This window comes from Scyliorhinus canicula, chromosome 4, assembly GCF_902713615.1.
Source record: "Scyliorhinus canicula chromosome 4, sScyCan1.1, whole genome shotgun sequence".
In the NCBI taxonomy this organism is placed as follows: Eukaryota; Metazoa; Chordata; class Chondrichthyes; order Carcharhiniformes; family Scyliorhinidae; genus Scyliorhinus; species Scyliorhinus canicula.
This window is the reverse complement of record NC_052149.1, coordinates 236,049,335-236,069,998: the sequence shown is the minus strand read 5'-3', so window position 1 is coordinate 236,069,998 and position 20,664 is coordinate 236,049,335. Positions and strand designations below refer to the sequence as shown.

At 47.0% G+C, this 20,664-nt stretch overlaps 1 protein-coding gene across 4 annotated transcripts in view; it reads left to right on the top strand.

Moving 5' to 3' along the window:
* The window catches only part of LOC119965493 (protein diaphanous homolog 1-like), a 421,840-nt gene that overhangs the window by 321,874 nt on the left and 79,302 nt on the right, over positions 1-20,664 (top strand). For 3 of the 4 annotated variants that reach the window (XM_038796347.1, XM_038796349.1, XM_038796348.1), the window contains 2 exons: positions 2,910-3,039; positions 14,255-14,379. In XM_038796347.1, the coding sequence (XP_038652275.1) occupies positions 2,910-3,039; positions 14,255-14,379 (255 nt within the window). The remainder of the gene's footprint in view (positions 1-2,909; positions 3,040-14,254; positions 14,380-20,664) is intronic. The other variant, XR_005460521.1, reaches the window with a different exon arrangement.

The following is a 20,664-nucleotide window of genomic DNA, read 5'->3' as shown; positions in this document are numbered from 1 at the left end:
GCAGACAAGGGGAGAACGTGTAGACTCCACTCAGACAGTGACCCAAGCCGTGAATCGAACCTGGGACCATGGAGCTGTGAAACAGCAGTGCTAACCACTGTGCTACCGTGCTGCCCACAGTAGTCACTATTGTCAGTTGGAAATGCAGCATGTGTGCTGCAGGGTGCCACATACATGCAATGTGATGATGATCAGATTGTCTGTTTGACTGACATTGGCTTCGGGATAAATATTATTCAAGACACTGAGGAGAGCTCCCTGCTTTTGTTCAAGTGTCATTCAACCAAGAGGACAAGATAGGAAGATGGGAACAGGAGTAGGCCATTCAACCAGTCGAGCCTGTCCCGCCATTTAATGAGATCATGGCTGATCTGTGGTCTAACTCATACCTGCCTTGGTTTAACGTTTCACTCAAAAGATGTTACCTCCAACAGGACAACACCCTCAACGCTGCAGTGAAACATAGCATCAGCCCAGGTCACATCCTCATGTCTCTGGAGTAGGACTTGAACACACAGGCTGCTGACACAGAGACAGGAGTGCTTCCAACAATGATTTCATGATGATTCACTTGAAATTAGGCATTTCTTTATGATGTGCCATCTAATATGTTAAGTTCTGTGAAGTTTAAGTTTTTTTCTACAAACCAGTATTTGTTTTACCTGTGTTAATATGTACTGCTATTGAGAAATTCTGACACCATTAAATGCACCATGTGTTTAACAAAATCAACGGCAAGTTTTTGGAAATAAGTTTGTGATTTCGATACATAGTGCAGGCATGACAAGAATATAATAACAAAATGTGGGTCAGTAATGCCGAATGTCCTTGTCAGCAGAGTTGCCCAGGAAATATGCAAAGAGCCAGTTATGCAAATTGCTTTGCAACACTTTCTCTCCTGATTTATTGATCAGATGGAGACCATCAAGGTCTTCTGAAATAGCCCATTGTATACCCCCATGCACCCGTCTCACACTCGTACATCTAAACAAGCAGCCAACTGAGTTGGAAGAGTAACATTCTGGGAGCGGGTTGCTGTATCTTTATTACAAATGATGGATGGCATGGATCAACTATAAAAGGGAGTGAAAGTCAGTGCAGCTGTCTGAAAATATGATTCTGAACTTTATGCAAGTGTTTCAAAATCGTTGTTTTAACACCACAGTTTTTGCCACTTTTCTCCTTCCTGGTTTTAAACTAGTGCTGTATCATGGACACCTATTATGCCTCAGCTGTGTGCCTGGACAGTGAACATAGCAGGCTATTTGACCATGGGGTGAGAGAAGACCATTGCAGCCAAACTCAATCTTGTCTTCAGCCAGTGATTGCACACTCATTTCTACAACAATTTCTGCAGAGTGATCAGAAATTAGGTCACGGAACTATTGATACTGCTAGCTAACACACTGCCATAAGCACACTTACATCTCTAGTTGCTTCATCTGCAAGACCCACCATGCTTGTGCTTATTATTGGGAGACTTGCATTATAAGACTGTCACAAATTAGCAATAATGCATTTGTGATTGAGTTGGCAAAGCATTTATTGAGTGTGCTTTCAGTATCTATAATCCAAAGTGTTTGCAGCTTTATGGTGAGGATGTGCGTTATGTTGATCTGAGCCACAAAGATTAGGTGGCTCTCCGGATCAATTTCTGATCTGGACTGAGGTATCTGGGCCAGAATTCTCTCTTCCCGCTGGCAGTGCACCCCTGCCCACAGGCTGCAATGGAAAATCCCATTGACAAGTGGCGGTAGTACAGAATCCTGCCGCCAGCGAGCGGCGCTGCTGGGAAACCTGTTGCTGGGGGAATGGAGAACCCCGCCCCTTATTTCGATTAGGGTGGCAGTGAGGTAGACCTCAATAACTCTGAGCAAAGGAAAAGACCAGTAGGTAGACCCAACACTCTTAAGGCAAGGTAAAGTCGCCATAGTCCCAGATGACATTAGGCTGCTTTCCCCTTTGAGGGGGAGAGCTGACTGGTGGTGATTTAACCTGAGGATCACCACATCTCCGTTGAGACTGCGAAGGCGGGACCTCAATGAATAACCTCAGCCAGTACGGGAATTGAACCTGCGCTGCTGGACTTGCTCTGCATCACAAATCAGCTGTCTAGCCATGTGAGCTAAACCGGCCCACAACACTTAAACACTGGTGATGACTGTTGAAGATGAGATTGGTCTTGGCCGAGATTGTTATTTAGACTCCCTGGGGATAATTTTGACTCGGTCGGTAATGTAAAGGTGGTGGCACTGAGTTGGCAGCTCGTTTTATATACCGCCCAAGTTCATTTGCCCCTGACATCAATGGCAAATATCAGGCGAGATGTAAAACTGGCTGCCATTTCATTGTTGCTCACTTTACACCATCTCACAGTCAGAATTGCCCCATCATAGCACGATGAAGAATGGGAGATTGAACAAAATACTTGGAAGTCCAGCATCTTTCAGAATGTGCCACAGCCAGAGTATTGTGCCACTAAATTTTTAGTTTCCGAGGGTGGCACGGTGGCAAAGTGGGTAGCACTGCTGCCTCACAGTGCCAGGGCCCCGGGTTCGAATTCCAGCCTTGGGTGACTATCTGTGTGGAGTTTGCACTTTATGACTCTGCTCCTCCGGGTGCTCCGGTTTCCTCCCACACCAAAGATGTGCAGGTTAGATGGATTGGCTGTGCTAAATTGCCCCTAAGTGTCCAAACATGTGGAGGTTTGGGGGTTAAAGGGATAGGGTGGCGAGTGGGCCTAGTGGGGTGCTCTATCAGAGGTCGGTGCAGACTCAATGGGCTGAATGGCCTCCTTCTGCATGGGATTCTATGGATTCTTTGCAGACAAAAATATATTTGCTTCTCCTGACCATGGATTTAAAATATAACTCGTGTTCCATACTTATTTTGCTTCCTTTTCTTAACAGTTAAAAGATACAAAATCCGCTGATCAGAAGATGACACTGATGCACTTTATAGCGGAAATGTGTGAGGAACAATACCCCGAAATTATTCACTTCATAGAAGAGCTAAATCACGTGGAAAAAGCAAGCCGAGGTAAGAAATGTATAAAGCTTTTACATAGAGAGAGTGACCTAGATAATAAGAGGTAGAAAATATTACACTCATCATCCATTAATGCTCCTGAAAAGTGTGTAGCCATTGATCAGAGCTGGCACAGCAATCCTCTCTGCTCCTGACCTACTTAGCACTGAAAACTCTGCCTCCAGCATTCAATTTGTTTTACAAGCACAGGCGCATTGCACAATGATTTTTGGTTTCTCTAATGTATAATAAAATGCATGATCACATTAAAAGGAGCAAATAACTTGAGATTGATACAAACCTACTGATGTCAGAGGGGTAGGGCTGCCTGCCTGGAGATGTACACCAACAGGGATGTGTGCATGCTTCAATTAGTAATCAGAGCATGGTTTAAAATTTATCCGTTTGGTAATAAAGATTATCATCGCTAGGGCCCACTGTAGCTCCATCAAAAGCTTTCACTGCTTCAACTTGCAGTGTGTGCCTTAACCCTTTGAGGTATTGCCTGCATTAAAAAAATTATCGACGCGCAAATACCATCTAGTTTATTAAACCTGGCCTACTTGTGATGCATGAATCATCATGATTAGAAAGACCCTGATCCACCCACAGACATGTAACCTCCTCAGGAAGCAGAATTGCTGCACCTGCGTATTTGAAAACTTGCACAAATACATGTTTTGTATGGGAACTGGCTTCTGCTGAAATGTTCTTGTGCTATTTAAGCAGCTGTGTTTCTACCAATAGCAGGTTATATTTATAGAGTCACTTTAATGTAGTAAAACATCTCAACATGCTTCAGGGGACAATTGTTTAATAACTATGCCACCGAAGAGATTTTAGGACAAGTGACCAACAATTTGGTCAGAGTTAGGTTTTGTTTTAAAATATTTTTATTCAAGGCATTTTCACATATATGCACAAAATATCAGATTAACAGCAAAACAACTCAATAAACACCCATGACTTGCCTACTTCCTCCCCCCCCACCCCCGGACACCAATTCCCCACCACATCCTGCCTTCCCTGTTTTAACCCCCTTACCCCATCCCCGCTTTGCTGACTCCTCAATCCTCCTCCAAGAAGTCGATAAATGGCGTCCACCTCCGGATGGGTGAATCTCTCTGCTGACCCTCGCAGAGCGTCTTTGACCTTTTCGAGCCTCTGGAATGCTACCTTTTCGCTCACCCACACTACTGCTTTCGGAAGCTCCGAGTCCTGCCACCCCAGCAAAATCCTTCTCACAGCTATCAGGGAGGCAAAGGCCAAAACACGGGTCTCCCTCACCCCCGGTACCCCCGGCTCTTCCAACACCCCAAATATCGGCAGCTCCGGCTTCAATCCCTGCCTGCTGTCCACACCGAGGCACCTTCCAGCCCCAAATGCTGCCTCCACTTTCCCCCCGCACCCTTAGGGCCAATACCACTGCTGGGCTCACAGAGTATTGGCCAATAATAAAGCCTTCAGCCCCGTTCCCCTACATGACGCCACCTCCACCTGTGCCCAAACTGACCCCCCTCCCCCAAGGCTGTTTAGCTCACAGGGCTAAATCGCTGGCTTTGAAAGCAGACCAAGGCAAGCCAGCAGCACGGTTCGATTCCCGTAACAGCCTCCCTGAACAGGCGCCGGAATGTGGCGACTAGGGGCTTTTCACAGTAACTTAATTTTAAGCCTACTCGTGACAATAAGCGATTTTCATTTTTAATTTCAAGGCCCATTTCCACACCATTGCAATATTCACCGCCCAATAATAATATATCAATTTGGTAGCGCCAGCCCTCCTTTGCCCACCTTCCAAAAAAACCTGCCACACCCGCAGGGCCTTCCCCACCCACACAAACCCAGAGATCAGACCATTGACCTTCCTAAAGAACAACTTAACACAAACAGAAACCTAGACTTCACCGTTATTTTCCCTGTCTGCAGCTGGTCATTCCACCTCCTAAAATCAGCTGTCATCTGCTCCACCAGTCAAGCCAAGTTCAATTTATCCAACTGCGCCCAGCTCCACGCTACCTGGATTCCCAAATACCTGAAACACGTCCCCATCACCCAAAAAGGCAACTCTCCTGGCCTCCTTTCCTGCCCTCTGACATTAATTGGGAACACCTCATTCTTACCCATGTTCAATTTATATCCCGGAAACCGGCCGAATTCCCCCAAAATCTCCATAATACCTCCAATGCTGCCTACCTGTCCGAGATAAACAACAGGTAAAAGCTCGCATACGCCGAGCTTTGCCCCCACTGAACCCCTCAACGTCCTAAGCGCCATTGCCAACAGCGCTATCGCAAGACAAAAAGCAACAAGGATAGCGGGCACCTCTGCCTCGTCCCACAATGTGGCCCAAAGTTCTCCGAACTCACTCAGATCATCTGCAAGCTTGCAACCGGCACCTTTATATAGCAGCCGGACCCAATTCACAAACCCCTGCCTGAACCCGAACCGCCCAGCACCTCCAACAAATACTCCACCCGATCAAAAACCTTATTTGCATCCATCGTCACCACTACCTCTATCTCCTGCCCCTCCAAAGCCATTATAATTACATTGAGTAGCCTCCGCACATTTGCCAACAACTGCCCTTCACAAAACTTGTCTGATCCTCACCTATCACCCCCGATATACAATCCACAATGCAAGCACCTTCGCCAATGACTTGGTATCGACGTTCAGTAAATATATTGGATGGTACGACACACACTGTTCCGGATCCTTATCCCTCTTTAGAATCTGGGAGATGGAAGCTTGTGATAGTGTAGATGGAGTTCTCCCTCCAACCCCACCCCCTCGCCTGATTGTACGCTCTCACCAGCAGTGGCCCCAGGTCCACCCCAAACCTTTTATAGAACTCAGGAACCCGTCCAGCCCCGAGGCCTTCCCTGCTTGCATCGCCATCATACCATCCATTACCACCCTCAGCCCAATTTAGGGCAGCATGGTAGCATTGTGGATAGCATAATTGCTTCACAGCTCCAGGGTCCTAGGTTCGATTCCGGCTTGGGTCACTGTATGTGTGGAGTCTGCACATCCTCCCCGTGTGTGCGTGGGTTTCCTCCGGGTGCTCTGGTTTCCTCCCACAGTCCAAAGACATGCAGGTTAGGTGGATTGGCCATGATAAATTGCCCTTAGTGTCCAAAATTGCCCTTAGTGATGGGTGGGGTTACTGGGTTATTGGGATAGGGTGGAGGTGTTGACCTTGGGGAGGGTGCTCTTTCCAAGAGCCGGTGCAGACTCGATGGGCCGAATGGCCTCTTTCTGCACTGTAAATTCTATGGCTATGGTAATTGGGTCCCCAGGCCCTGAACCAGCCCAACCTCCACTTTGGGGGAACTCTAACCCATCCAGGAACCTCTACATCCCCTCCTCCTCGGTCAGGGGCTGTGAAACATACAGCCTCCTGTAAAAGTCCGCCAACACCCCATTCTCCCCCTCCGGGTCCATCACCACCGTACCCTCATCATCCCTAAACTACCAATCTCCGTACTCCTACATTGCCCCTCTGGCCCTCCACAACTTTCCCACCACCTTCCTCATGAAGACTACCCAAACTCCATCTGGAGCCTCTGCCTCTCCTTCACCAAACATGCCTCCTGCACCTCCGACTACCTCCTGTCAACCCTCAAAATCCCATCCACCAGCCTTGCCCTCTCTTCCCCCTCCACCTTCTCCATGTGCGCCTGAATCAAAATAAACTCCCCTGTAACTACAGCCTTAAGTGCCACCCACAACGTGGCAGCTGTGATGTCCCCCATATTGTTCAACTCCACATAACCCCGAATGGCAGCCTGCACCCACTCACAGACCACCACATCCGCCAGAAACTCCACTGCGGCCTGATCCCCCAACTTCAGGTGCATCTCCTGCAAAAATGCCACGTCCGCCTTCAGACTCTTCTGAGGCATGAACACACGCGACCGTTTAACCAGCCCATTCACCCCCCCCCCCCCTCATTCCACGTGGCCAGCCTGGTCAGGGGGCTCTCCGCCCCCTTCCCCTGCTGATCAGCCATATTCCCCCGGCCCGCGCCACACACCCCTCCAGGCCTGCCCTCGGATGTTCACTGCCATTGATCCCTTCCCAACTGCGCCACAGCAACCACACCAATGTCAGCAACCCTCCTCCCCACCCCTCCCTGCACCCTCAAACATAAAAACCAGCTCCATCACCCCCACCCCACCTTCCTCCTGGCAATCCTCCACGTCACTCCAGTTAACTAGCCCACCCAGCTAGCATGGTGGCTCCCACCCAAGACCTCCAACTTCTCCTCTTCCCTCCATTTCCCCCCCTACCTTTGACCATCCCAACCGCTAATGCGCAGAGTAACAATAGGCACACTCACCATCACTTCTCCCTCTTCAAAACCTACCCCAGAATACACACCCCCAGATATTTTGAAAGGTGCACACAACTCCAAAGTTCAACGTCTTCACACTCCTCCCAGTCCATTGTCCCTCATAAAGTCCGTCGCCTCCTCTGGCGCGTCGAAATAGAGCTCCTGTTTCTGGAAAGTCACCCACAGACAGGCCAGGTATAATACTACAAACTTTACCCTCTTCTCAAAGAGGGCAGCCTTTATTGAGTTGAACCCAGCCCCCCTATTCATCATCTCTGCACCCAGGTCTTGGTAGAACTGTAGCTCACGCCCTTCCCAGGTGTACTTGGTCTGCCTCACCCATCGTATGATCTTTTCCTTATCCAAAAAAGCAATGCAGCAGCACTACCATCGCCTCAGCGCCCTATGCGCTGGGTCCACCTCGAGAGGTCGATCAAAGGCCCCCTTCCCCATCAGCTTCTCCAGCATACTTGGTACATACACAGTGGTCTGCGCACCTTCAATGCTCTCAGGCATCCCAAACAACCCTCAAATTTTGCTTCCTGGAGCGGTTCTCCAGATCCTCCAGCTTCTCCCTCAGTCTCTCCTGGCTTTCCCAAATCACTCCCAACTCTGCTGCCAATGTGGCCATCTGCTCCTCGTGCTCCCCCACCGCCTCCTCCACTTTCTGAATTGCCCAGCCCTGGGACTCCAGCCTCTGCTCCACTCGCTCAATCCCAGATCTCAGCGGCTCCACCACCTTGGCCAGGTCTTCCAGGGTCTCTTTCTCTGCTGCAGGAACTGTTGTTCAAGAACTCCACCAGCTGCTCCGTCTAGCACTGGGCAGACAGCACGCTCCCACTTACCTTCCGCCATCTTTACCTGTGGCACACCATGAAAACTCTCCTGCTCCAACTGCTGTTTCTTTCTTGTGGCGTTCCTTGTCTGCTGATCCACGCACCAGCCATATTACCTTCCCTGGGCACCCCTGCACCTTTTTCCCTCAAATACAACACCCTTCGGGCAGGGAAAGACCGAAAATATCCACCTTGAGCGGGAGCCATCAAATGTGTGACCACTCACTCCTTGCCCACCACCAGAAGTCCCAGAGTTAGGTTTTAAGAAACATCTTAAAGGAAGAGAAAGGTATGTAGAAAAGTAATTCCAGAACTTCGTATCCAGGCAGCGATAACCATGGCTACAGTGGTGACGTGATGAAAATTGTGGTGCACAGAAGGCAGAATTGGAAGATTGTAAAGATCTCAAAGGGTTATAGAGCTGGAGAATATTCTAGAAATAGGGTGAGACAAGACAATGGAGGGATTTCAAACCAAGGATGGGAATTTTGAAATTGACATGTTGCCATGAACAACCAAGGTCAACAGCATAGAGGTGAAGGGTGAACATGGTGTGAACTGAGGCACAGTAACCAGAGTGTTGGATGGTGCAGGGTATCATCAAGTTGGGAGGCGGGCAGGAGAGTATTGGTTGAGTCTTGAGATGACAGAAGGCGTGGATGAAGATATCAGAAGCAGGTGATCTGAGGCAGAGATGGGCAGCGTTGCAGAGATGAAAGTAGATGGCCTCAGTGATGGAGCGAGCGTCATGTCAGAAAAGGTCAGCTAGGGGCCAAATGGGACCATATTGTGAGCAGTCTGGTTCTATCGTGTGCCAGGGAGAAGAACGGGAACAGAGCCTGGGACAAAAGAAATGGTTTTCCGGTTATTCGGAGGAAATTTCTGCCCACTTAGTTCTGGATGTCAGACAAGCAGTTAAACATTTTGGCAATACTGAAGGGGTTGAGAGAGGCAGCAATGAGGTTGAGTTGCCTATTGTCAATGCACATGTGGAATCTGACATTTTTCAGATGATGTAACCAAGATGCAGTAATAGGAGATGGCCAGAAGTATTTATTTGCCCACCGCCTTCATCTTTCCTCTCATTGCTGGGCTGGAGTAAGAATAAATCAGCACATCTAATCGCTGTCAGTGGTTTTTTGCCAGACAGTGCAGGGAAGCAGATGATGAACAAACAAGACTTAATCGTCCTCAGATATGATGCTTCTATGGAAAATTGACTGCTCCATGATGTCAGACCTAACTGTTACTAGTTTAGGTTCACGTGTACGCCTTCCTTTGTGCAACCTGTGCATTTACATAGTTTCCAACGGGATCTTTATCAATTAGGCCAGTGGGCCAATGAATGGCAGATAGCGTTTAATTTAGATAAATGTGAGGTGATGCATTTTGGTAGATCAAATCAGGGCAGGACCTACTCAGTTAATGGTAGGGAGTTGGGGATAGTTATAGAACAGAGATCGAGGAGTATACGTTCATAGCTCCTTGAAAGTGCAGTTACAGGTGGACAGAGTGGTGAAGAAGGCATTCAGCATGCTTGGTTTCATTGGTCAGAACATGAATGCAGGAGTTGGAACATCTTGCTGAAATTGTACAGACATTAGTATGGCCACACTTGGAATACTGTGTACGGTTCTGGTCGCCCTATTGTAGAAATGATGTTATTAAACTAGAAAGAGTGCAGAAAATATTTACTAGGATGCTACTGGGACTTGATGGTTTGACTTATAAGGAGAGGCTGGATAGACTGGCTCATATGTCCCTGGAAGTGGAGGAGGTTTAGGGGTGACCTTATAGAGGTCTATCAAATAATATGGAGCATTGATAAGGTAGATAATCAACATCTTTTCCCAAAAATAGTGGAGTATAAAACTAGAGGGCATAGGTTTAGGGTGAGAGGGGAGAGATACAAAAGGATCCAGGGGGGCAATGCTTTTACACAGAGGGTGGTGAGTGTGCCGAACGAGCTGCCAGACACAGTAGTAGAAGTGGGTACAATTTTGTCTCTTTTTTTTTTTACATGTTTTTATTCTCCATTTTCACATTTTCCTTCAAAATTTACACCCCACCCACAGACAGTAAAAGGTAGCAAATACAAAATCAATCCCCTTAACAATAACAACGATCCCATCCTCCCACCACCCCAAACAACGGCCCACCTGTCCATAAATACATCCAATAAAAAAACCCTCCCACTGTGGAAACAAAAAACAAAGGAGAAAAAGAAAAAGGAGTCCGGGACCGCCCATAGTCACCATAGAGTCCGCTCCCCCCACCCTCAGCGCCCTGTGAAAGAATACCGTACATGATACCCAAGAATTGTAAATACCACCCCCCCCCCCTCCCCCTCTCCAACTCCTCCCGTCCACTACCTCTTGTAAAACTCCTCCCCCAACCTCTGTTCCTTCCTCCCAACTTTCCACCCCGGCTAGACCACTCGGACCCTGTTCTGCCAGGCTCCGATGGCCGCAGCCCCTTCCCCCACCTCACTCCTGTTCACTGGCTGGCTTAAACCGGCCAGCGTGGAGGCCCCCCGCCCGGGTCCCTTTCCCCCGTGCCTGGCCCTAAGAAAGCCCAGAAATCTCCTTTTAACACACAAACCCTGCATATCCACCTACACCCAAAAGAGCCCTCATTTCGAGTGAAAGTCCCATCACTTCCTTTGTCCAAATATATACAACATTGGCTCCTTTAGCCCATACACCCACACGCAGTGTAACAAAAAAGAAGAAAATACAGTCATGAGGTTACATCGTCACATGGCCATTTCTCAATTTCTCAGTTCTGCCACAGTCCTTCTGCCTTCGCAAACTCCTCCACTGCTTCTGCCGTTCCAAAATAACAGTCCTGAGCTTGTAAGTCACCCTCAGCTTTGCTGGATATACAATACAACCTTAAGTCCGCCTACCACCAGCTCCCCATCCGCCCGAGTGACCGAAAGTACACTGCGTTCGAAGCGGATGGGCGACCTTACCACTTTTTAAGGGTTCCTTTCGGTGTCACAAATGTGGTCTCGGTCTTCCAAAGGGTGGTGGACCAAATGGTCGACCAACACGGTTTACGGGCAACCTTCCCCTATCTCGACAATGTCACCATCTGCGGCCACGACCGGCAGGACCATGGCACCAACCTCCGCAAATTCCTCCGTACTGCAAAACTCCTTAACCTGACCTACAGTAAGGATAAGTGCGTGTTTAGCATCGACCATCTAGCCATCCTCAGCTACGTAGTGCGTAACGGAGTGCTAGACCCCGACCGCATGCGCCCCCTGATGGCGCTTCCCCTCCCCCACTTCCTCAAAGCCCTCAAGTGCTGTTTGGGCTTCTTTTCTTATTATGCCCAGTGGGTCCCCAATTACGCCAACAAAGCCCGCCCACTCATCCAGTCCACCACATTTCCCCTGTCGATGGAGGCCCGCCAGGCCTTTAGCCGCATCAAAGCAGATATTGCAAAGGCCACGATGCGTGCTATCGACGAGTCCCTCCCCTTTCAAGTCGAGAGCGATGCGTCTGATGTTGCTCTGGCGGCCACCCTCAATCAAGCGGGCAGACCCGTGGCCTTCTTCTCCCGTACCCTCCACGCTTCCGAAATCCGCCATTCCTCGGTCGAGAAGGAAGCACAGGCCATAGTCGAAGCATTACGACATTGGAGGCACTATTGGCCGGCAGGAGGTTTACCCTCCTCACAGACCAACGGTCAGTGGCTTTCATGTTCGATAATGCACAGAGGGGCAAGATAAAGAACGAATAAGATCTTGCGGTGGAGGATCGAGTTGTCCACGTACAACTACGACATCTTGTATCGTCCTGGGAAGCTAAACGATCCTCCAGATGCCCTGCCCCGCGGCACCTGTGCCAACACACAAGCGGACCGCCTCCGAATCCTCCACGCGGACCTCTGTCACCCAGGGGTCACCCACTTTTTCCATTTCATAAAGACCCGCAACCTGCCCTACTCCATCGAGGAGGTCAGGACAGTGACCAGGCAATGCCACATCTGCGCGGAGTGCAAACCGCACTTCTACCGCCCTGAACAAGCGCATCTGATTAAGGCTTCCCGCCCCTTTGAACATCTCGGCTTCAAAGGTCTCTTCCCCTCCAACAACCGCAACACGTACTTCCTCAACGTGAGTGACGAGTACTCCCGCTTCCCCTTCGCCATCCCCTGCCCTGACATGACCACGACCACCATTATCAAAGCCCTACACACCATCTTCTCCCTGTTCGGTTACCCCGCATACCTCTATAGCGATCGGGGGTCCTCCTTCATGAGTGACGAGCTGCGTCAATTCCTGCTCAGCAGGGGCATCGCCTCCAGCAGGACGACCAGTTACAACCCCCGGGATAACGGACAGGTCGAGAGGGAGAACGGTACAGTCTGGAAGACCGTCCTGCTGGCCCTACGGTCCAGGAATCTCCCAGTCTCCCACTGCCAAGAGGTACTCCCAGACACCCTCCACTCAATCTGGTTACTTCTCTGTACCTCCACTAACCAAACGCCTCACGAACGTCTTCATGTTTTTCCCAGGAAGTCTTCCTCTGTGACCCCGCTCCCGACCTGGCTGGCTACCCCCGGGCCCATTCTGCTCCGGAAGCACGTGCGTGTGCACAAGTCGAACCCGTTGGTCGAAAGAGTCCAGCTACTCCACGCAAATCCGCAATATGCGTATGTGGAGTAGCCCGACGGTGGACAGGACACGGTCTCCCTTCGGGACCTGGCACCCACCGGATCCCGGCCACACCCCCCAATCCCAACTGCCCCCAGCAACTCGGCCCCACCGACACCCCCACGGCCCAGTGGACAGGACGCCCCTCCCCAGGCCTGGCCCCCGCTAGCTCCGACCAGGGGTACGGACACAGGAACAGGATCATCGCTACCGGAGTCACGGATGACCACTGCTCTGACGTCGCCAGCACAGCTGCGCAGGTCAAGCAGGACATCAAAGGCGCCCAATCGATTGATTGAATCGATGTGATCTACTGGTGGACTTCTGCCTGCGGATGGACTCTTGTTTCTTTTCCTTGACTGTTCTCCATTCCACCCCCCCTAATTTTATACACTGTACATAGTTGCTGTATTTTGCACATAAGTTGCGGGCCAGTGGGCAGCCATCGATGCAATGGTACGAACTAAACATCTCTAGTCATACTACCAGTTTCACGTACTCACGGGACACGCCCCCCCCCCCCCCCCCCCCCCCCCCCCGCCAATGCCCGCATCCTTCCCCCTCCCCCGCTTCTTTTTCAACAAGGGGTGAATGTGCTAGTATGACTAGGGGTATTACGATACCTTGGAAGTGAGCTGCTATTGGTGCAGAGAACTTGCTGCCCATTGGCCCGGGTAAGTCATGTGCCTTTCAGCCGATTGGCTGAGGTAGGTAGCTCCAACGACAAGGCGGGATATAAGAACCCGTGCTTCCCGGCAGTCGGCCTTTCTTCTGTACGTCTGCTGCCGGGCACACATCTTGTGCATTAAAGCCTATCGTTTGGAACTCATCTACGTTTCGTGTCCATTGATTGTGCATCATCACCCTCGACATTTTCCTTTACTGTGTCTTCACTGTGCCTCCTCTGTGCCTTCTCCCTGCTTTTGCCGCCTCCTTGGACCCTGGGACAGGGCTTAAAACCCCGAAAATGCCATTACCGAACAGGAGCCCTCCATTGCGCGGCTGCCTCCCGCCCACTGTCACCGGAAGTCACAATTTTGTCTCTTAAAAACATTTAGACAATTATATGAAAAAGCTGGGTATGGAGGGATATGGGCCAAATTTGGGTAATCGGAACTAGCTTGGTAGTTAAAAACTGGACGGCATGGACAAGTTGGGCCGAAGGATCTGTTTTCATGCTGTAAACTTATATGACTGTAGAGTAATTAATGATTGGGATACTCGACTGATTCCCTTTTTGAGGATGAATATAACCTTCACTGCTGTGGTAGCTCAGATCATCTAGCTCCACACAGACGGTTTCTGTTCCTGTAATTCCACACAGTGCATATTTAAGAAACTGTAAAGCAACTAGTGCTCAGATAATTGACATATTTATGTTATCTACAGTTTCTGCAGAAATGCTACAGAAGAGCCTCGAACAAATGGGAAAACAGATTTCCACTTTGGAAAAAGACATTGAAACCTTCCCACAATCCAGTGATGATCAAGACAAGTTTGTGGAGAAAATGACAATATCCTTTCTCTTTGCTAAATTAAATTAAAACCTGTTCTTTGTATTTGATTTTTATTGATATTAGCCGGCATAGTTTCAAATGTAGAGTTTGGGAGCTTGAGCTGAAAAGACATGGGTGATGATTAGCATTATTTTAGATTTTCCATTCAGCAATCACCCCTTTTTGTTATTGCTAGAGTTACTGCCAATATTAATACTAATTGGAATATCTAGAATAATGCTAATTATTCTTGTACTGTAGATTTTATGACTAGTGAATTTCAACACCTTTCGTTAAACAGTTGACTGACTGACAATTGCTAGGTGCAAAATGATGTAATTACAATATTTAATGTAGAGGATGTGTATGTATTCATGACACGTTTGTGTTTCGAAGGCCGAGGGGGTAATCTGTGTGGGATGTTTAAATGCCCACTGAGCTTGCTCTGCCATTCAGTACGATCATGGCTGATGTTCAGCTTCACTCTAGTTTCCTGTCTGCTCTCCATATGCCTTTATTCACTAAGGCACTAAGTCTGTCCATCTCGGCCTTAAATATAAGTAAAGTAGCCATAGTCCCAGATGACCATAGGATGGTTTCCCCCTTGAGGGGGGAGAGCTGACTGGCGGTGATTTAACCTGAGGATCACCACACCTCAGGCGAGGGGCAAGATTGAGAATGCAGGGCCATTGTGAATAACCTCAGCCAGTATGGGGATTGAACCCACTGCGCTGTTGTCCTTGCTCTGCGTCAGCTGTTCCGCCAACTGAGCTGAACCAGCCTTAAATATATTTAATGATTGAGCATACTTAACGTTCTAGATGATGCAGGAAGGCGGCATTAAAGGAGAAGATCAGTCATGAACTAGTTAAATGGCCATAATGTGGATAAAACTTTTAAACTTTTCCCTTATTGAAGATGGAGGAGCCAAGAACAGAGACAGTGAGATGAAGCAGTGAAGAGTATATTGCTAAATAAGCATTTTTTTTGTTTCCAACAGGGATGTAAATGATGCAAAGCTGTTTTACGAACATACAAATTAAGAGCAGGAGTGGGTCACTCGGCCTCTCAAGCCTAATCAGTGACACCCACATTCCGTAAATGAAATTTAAAAAATGCTCCATTCTCTTTACATTTGGGGAATCATTGTAATGATATCTCTGCCCCCCCCCCCCCCCCCTCGCCACACACACACACCGTACAGTGGGCCCAATAGACTTACATGGAGCGCTGAGATCAGCAAATGCAACACAAAGTGGGAATCAAAATTGGGAATTTCGAGGGCCATGAACGGAGTAGCAGCACATCACGGACTATGAACCTTACTTAAAGCTTAAAATAAGGATTTTATAAGATTGAACTGAGCAGAAAGATGCTCCTCCAGGCACTACACAATTGTCAGTCAAATTGAGAACACAGTAAGAGCTTTACTGGACGTGCTATTTCTATTTCAATCATCTGGCAAAGATCCACTTTTATGTTTAAAAAAATTAACAGCAGATCATTGATTTTCTCCATTTTCTGTAAAACAACTTTTTGAAGTTTGGCAACTGTTTGGCTGTGGGAGAATGCAATGATTCAACCCAGAGTACAGTTTATTTGATGACTCAAGCAAGAAATAATTCCCTGAAATTTGTAGTTAGATGCCAAAGGAGACAGTAACAATTTGCATCGTCCTCAGGCGCCACTATTATTTGGGCTTTGAAGTCTAGCATAATATAGCCTTTTGGTGTTAGCTCTCGAGATAGTCATGATTTTACATTGACGTAATTTAAGGGAAATGAAAATGCATTCGCAATGGCACATAGCACGTGAAATTACAAATTTAGTCAAACATGAGCCTTTGAGCAAAATACCTAGAAATTAATTGTCCTTTTCCAAATGTTATTTTCACACAATTTGAATGTAGTTTGAGTGTCCTTTTAAAAACTACTTTGAGAATAAAAGGAAAATCATAATCTTTGTCATCTGACTTTAGAATAGGGACCTGAACATCTGATCGGAAAATAAGAAACAATCATACCAGAAATCACAGCCGGTTAGGTAGCATCTGTGGAGAGAGAAACGGATGTATCCACTTGAATGAGATCAGATCTAGGGCTATAAAAATAAAATGGTCGGGAATAACTTCAATAGGCAATTCCGGAGAAACATGTTTTTATTCTTTCATGGATAACTGGACCAACGTTTGTTGCTCTTCCCTAATTGCCCTTGAGAAGATGGTGGTGAACTACCTTCCTGATCTCCTGCAGTCCATGTAGTATAGGGACACCCAGTGCTTTAACAAAGGGAGTTCCAGGATTCTGACACTGTCAGTGAAGGAATGGCGATTAATTCCAAGTTCGGATGGTCTGCAACTTTGAGGGGAATTTCTATGATAGCATTCTCGTATCTGCTGCCCTTGTTCTTCTGAATGGTAGAAGTCATGGGTTTGAAATGTGCTAACGAAGGAGCTTTGGCAAATTTTTCAGCTGTGTTACCCATAGAGTGGTTGGAAAATGGGACTCGCTACCAGAAGGAGAAGTTGAAGTGAGCAGTATTGATGTATGTAAGGAAAAGCTAGATAAGCACATAAGATAGAAATAAATAAAGGGTACGTTGATCAGGTTAGCTGATGTAAGTGGGAAGAGGCTGATGTGGAACATAAACACATTTTGGGCCGTAAAGCCTGTTTTGGTGCTGTAAAAGCGTCATCTTGGGTTGATGCCCTTGCCTATGGTAGAAATATTGGCTTTTATTCAGAGCCAGGTCCTGTAAGAGTCCTGGTGAAGTTGCCACGCAAAATGTTGGCCTGTACGTTTCTGATTGCCATGCTGTTGTTCCATATTTATTTGACCTTGCTTTTTTGTAACTTTTGCTGCATTTGTTTTCAATAATGCAAAGGACACAGTAAATGCACAAACAAGACCAGAAGTAATAAAGGAAGATAATCCAGGAGCATAGGCAAATAGGGTCAAACAGCTTATTGTCAATAGCTCCCTAACCAGTACCTTGAATGACATGTTCCCCACATATAGGTCAGAATAATTTGCAATCTGAAGCAACTTGATTAATATATAAGGGGATACAGGAAACCCATTAGAAATAATCAGACAACTGGCGGAAATAAATGAGAATTAGGAGCGCCATGTACTCGCTGTAAAGCACAAATTCCGATGCAGGGGTCGTGATTTAATTTATCTGCCAATTCTTCATTTGTTCATCCTTGTATTTGTGCTGTTGCATTTTTCCAGTACTTTCCCTGTTTGACTTTTCAAAAGGGTTTTGCGCACACATTGCAAAATAATTATTTATTCTCCGCACGTACACTGAAATGACCTAAAAACGTTGCGTAACACTAATAGCACAGATGTGAACAGACGTAAGCAGAACTGATCCCAACAGGAAATTGATTTGCAGATTATGTTGCCTGCATTCATCTTGTCATTATTTATTGACTTTTGCATGATTGTCTGCAGCTCCTGCAATTCACTGTCTCCCTTCTGTTCCTGTGAATCATGCATTGTAAAACAATTTTGCGAACTGATTTGTAGTTAAAATCGGGACTATTGCTAATGCTATAGAATGTTCTGAACCTTTTGCAGCATTATATCACATAATGGTTGCAAACTGTACTCTGAAGTTGCAACATTTGAAGTAGAGCTTTATAGGAAAATCACATTTGTATTCATGCTACACATCAGTCGTCTCTTTTGTCATCAAGTTCAGTGTAACAGTCGAACAATATATTTCTCTCTGCCCCTTTAGTTGCAAAGAGTTTTAAACTTGCTGACCTGTTAATTCAGTAATTGAAGTTCTAGTGAAGGAAAATAATGAAATAAGAGAAGCAATCAGAGTAAGGCCAAGACAGAATTAGCAACATCCTTGTGTGTTGTCTGTGGTTTTCAATTCACAGCTGAAGAACATTGTATAGAATTAATTGAGGTCACAACATTCAAAATGCCTCAAGGGTAAAGTCGAACATTCAAAATGAGTGATGTAGGTTTTAGACCAAAGCATTGTAATGGCATTTTTAAGAGTGAAATCCTTTTTCTTTGGCTCTTGCATACTTCAAAAAAAAGATGCTCTGAAATTTTTTTCAAAGACCAGCAAACTTGAACATTTGTTGAGTTTTTTTGAAAATGCTTTGATGATCAAGTATTTTAATTTTAACTTGATCATCGGTTTAAGCAGTTTATGAAGTGATGAGGAAGTTTGAACAAAAGCCCATTTATTAAAAGTTTTGATTGATTCACTTGACTTTTTAGAGAATTGTAGCAACTCCACATCAAAGATGATCTTGGACTCCCACCAAGCATGGGCAAAGTCAAAGCCACCATTAAGCACATGAAGAATGGAAAAACCGTAGGCGTGGACGGGATCCCAGTGGAGATTTTCAAACTTGGAGGAGAAGAGATCACCCGGCATCTCCATCAGCTGTTGCTGAAAATCTGGGACAGAGAAATTCCTGCCGAGTTCAGAAATGCCGTCTTCGCCACCATCTTCAAGAAAGGAGACAAAGCGTACTGTGGGTACTACCAAAGAATCTCCCTACTCTTCTTCACCGGGAAGATCATCGCCCGAACCCTTGCTAGCCGCAGTTTCCCAGCTTCTGAAGAAATCCGGAAAGCCACTGTGGCTTCCGACCAAACCACGGTACAGCAGAGTGATTTTCACTGCTCGGCAACTCCCAAGAGAAATGCCAGGAGCAACATCAACCACACTACATTGCCTTCATCAACCTGGCCAAGGCTTATGACTCAGTCAATCGGGAAATGCTATGGAAGACCCTGTCAAAGGCCATCTGTCCAGAAGAGATCACCCAGCATCCCCATCAACGTCCTCCTACACCTTCATTTTCAAGATGTGGGTGACAGACCTCACCGACGGAAATAAGACCGAAACCTTTGAGGCCAAGACCAGATTGTCATCACCCCCACTCTTTTCTCCATCTTCATTGCCACCAACCTTCATCTTGTCAAGAGCAAGCAAGCTTCCGACTGGAGTGGACATTGTCTACAGGATGGACGGAAAACGTTTAAACCTGAACCGGTTGAAACCCAAGAAGAAAAGGACACTGACGTCCCTCATGGAACTTCAGCATGCACATGACATCGTCATCTTCACTCTCTCAAAAGAGAATCTCCAAGCCATGCTTGACACACTTCAGAGAGGCATACCCAAGAATAGGTTTCAGCCTCAACCTCAAGAAGACTCGAGTCCTTTACGAACCTGCCCCAGGGCAAGATCCAGTGTTCCCCTCCATCAAGATCAATGGAAAAACCCTAGCAAACATGGAATATTTCCCATACCTGGGGAACCACCTCTCCTCTAAGGTTGACATCGATGTGGAAATCTAACGTCGTATCCGGCCTATGAGCGCCTCCTTTGGACGTCTCAGGACGAGAGTGTTTGATGACCGTGGCACCATGCTGACACCAAGATTCTCGTGTGCAAGGTGGTCATGCTTTTGATCAATTATACTCCTGTCAACTCTAGTGGGTACAGGCAGTCAGGTTGGAGTATGAAGTTTCTGGGAATAACTGAACGCACAACGTTTGCCATTGATTTGCTTTAGGAGATTAAGGCTCGTGCGTGACTTCCTCAGACAGCTAGTAATTGTGGCACTCGAGGGATCGGGGCTCATTTGGTGAGATAAAGCTGGGTGTTGTCAGTGTACCGAACAGAAGCTGACTGCATGCTTGCTTGTACTATACATTTTTGATGTGTTTGTGGCTTCATAAATAAATGAAGTTTGCTGCACCTACTGAGGCCTGCTCTCTATTAGAATCGACATGTGAAACAATGGTGCAAAACATGCTTATTAAGCTGCCCGAATACCGTTTTAAAAAGTCACTTTGCATAATATTGCATAGAAATGGCAACCGAGAAACAAACCATTTTGCCCAGTCAGTCCTAATCATGCATGTGAACAGAAGTGGTCACAGAATAGAACCCTGTGGGACACAGCTGCCCTGAGCAAAAGCATTGTTTGCTCTCTTCTAATTAGTTTTAACCAATTTTCTACCTTGCCTGTATATCAAACCCATTATCTTTCTCCAGTAATCTGTGTGGTACACAGTCAAAGACCGTCCAAAAGCTCATTCATCCACGCCTACTGTTCTTCCTGTTTTCTACATCTATTGCTTCTTCAAAGACTTCTCTCTGGTTTGTCAAGAATAATCATCCCCCGATATCCATTGTGGCTACTTACAATTCATTTCTCTCCTCCAAATCGATAAATGAAAGGTTTCTCCTGCCACAGATGTTCAGTCAGCAATGTAATCCATGACAGTAGATGTCAAAGTTTTCAGTGGAGAGGGC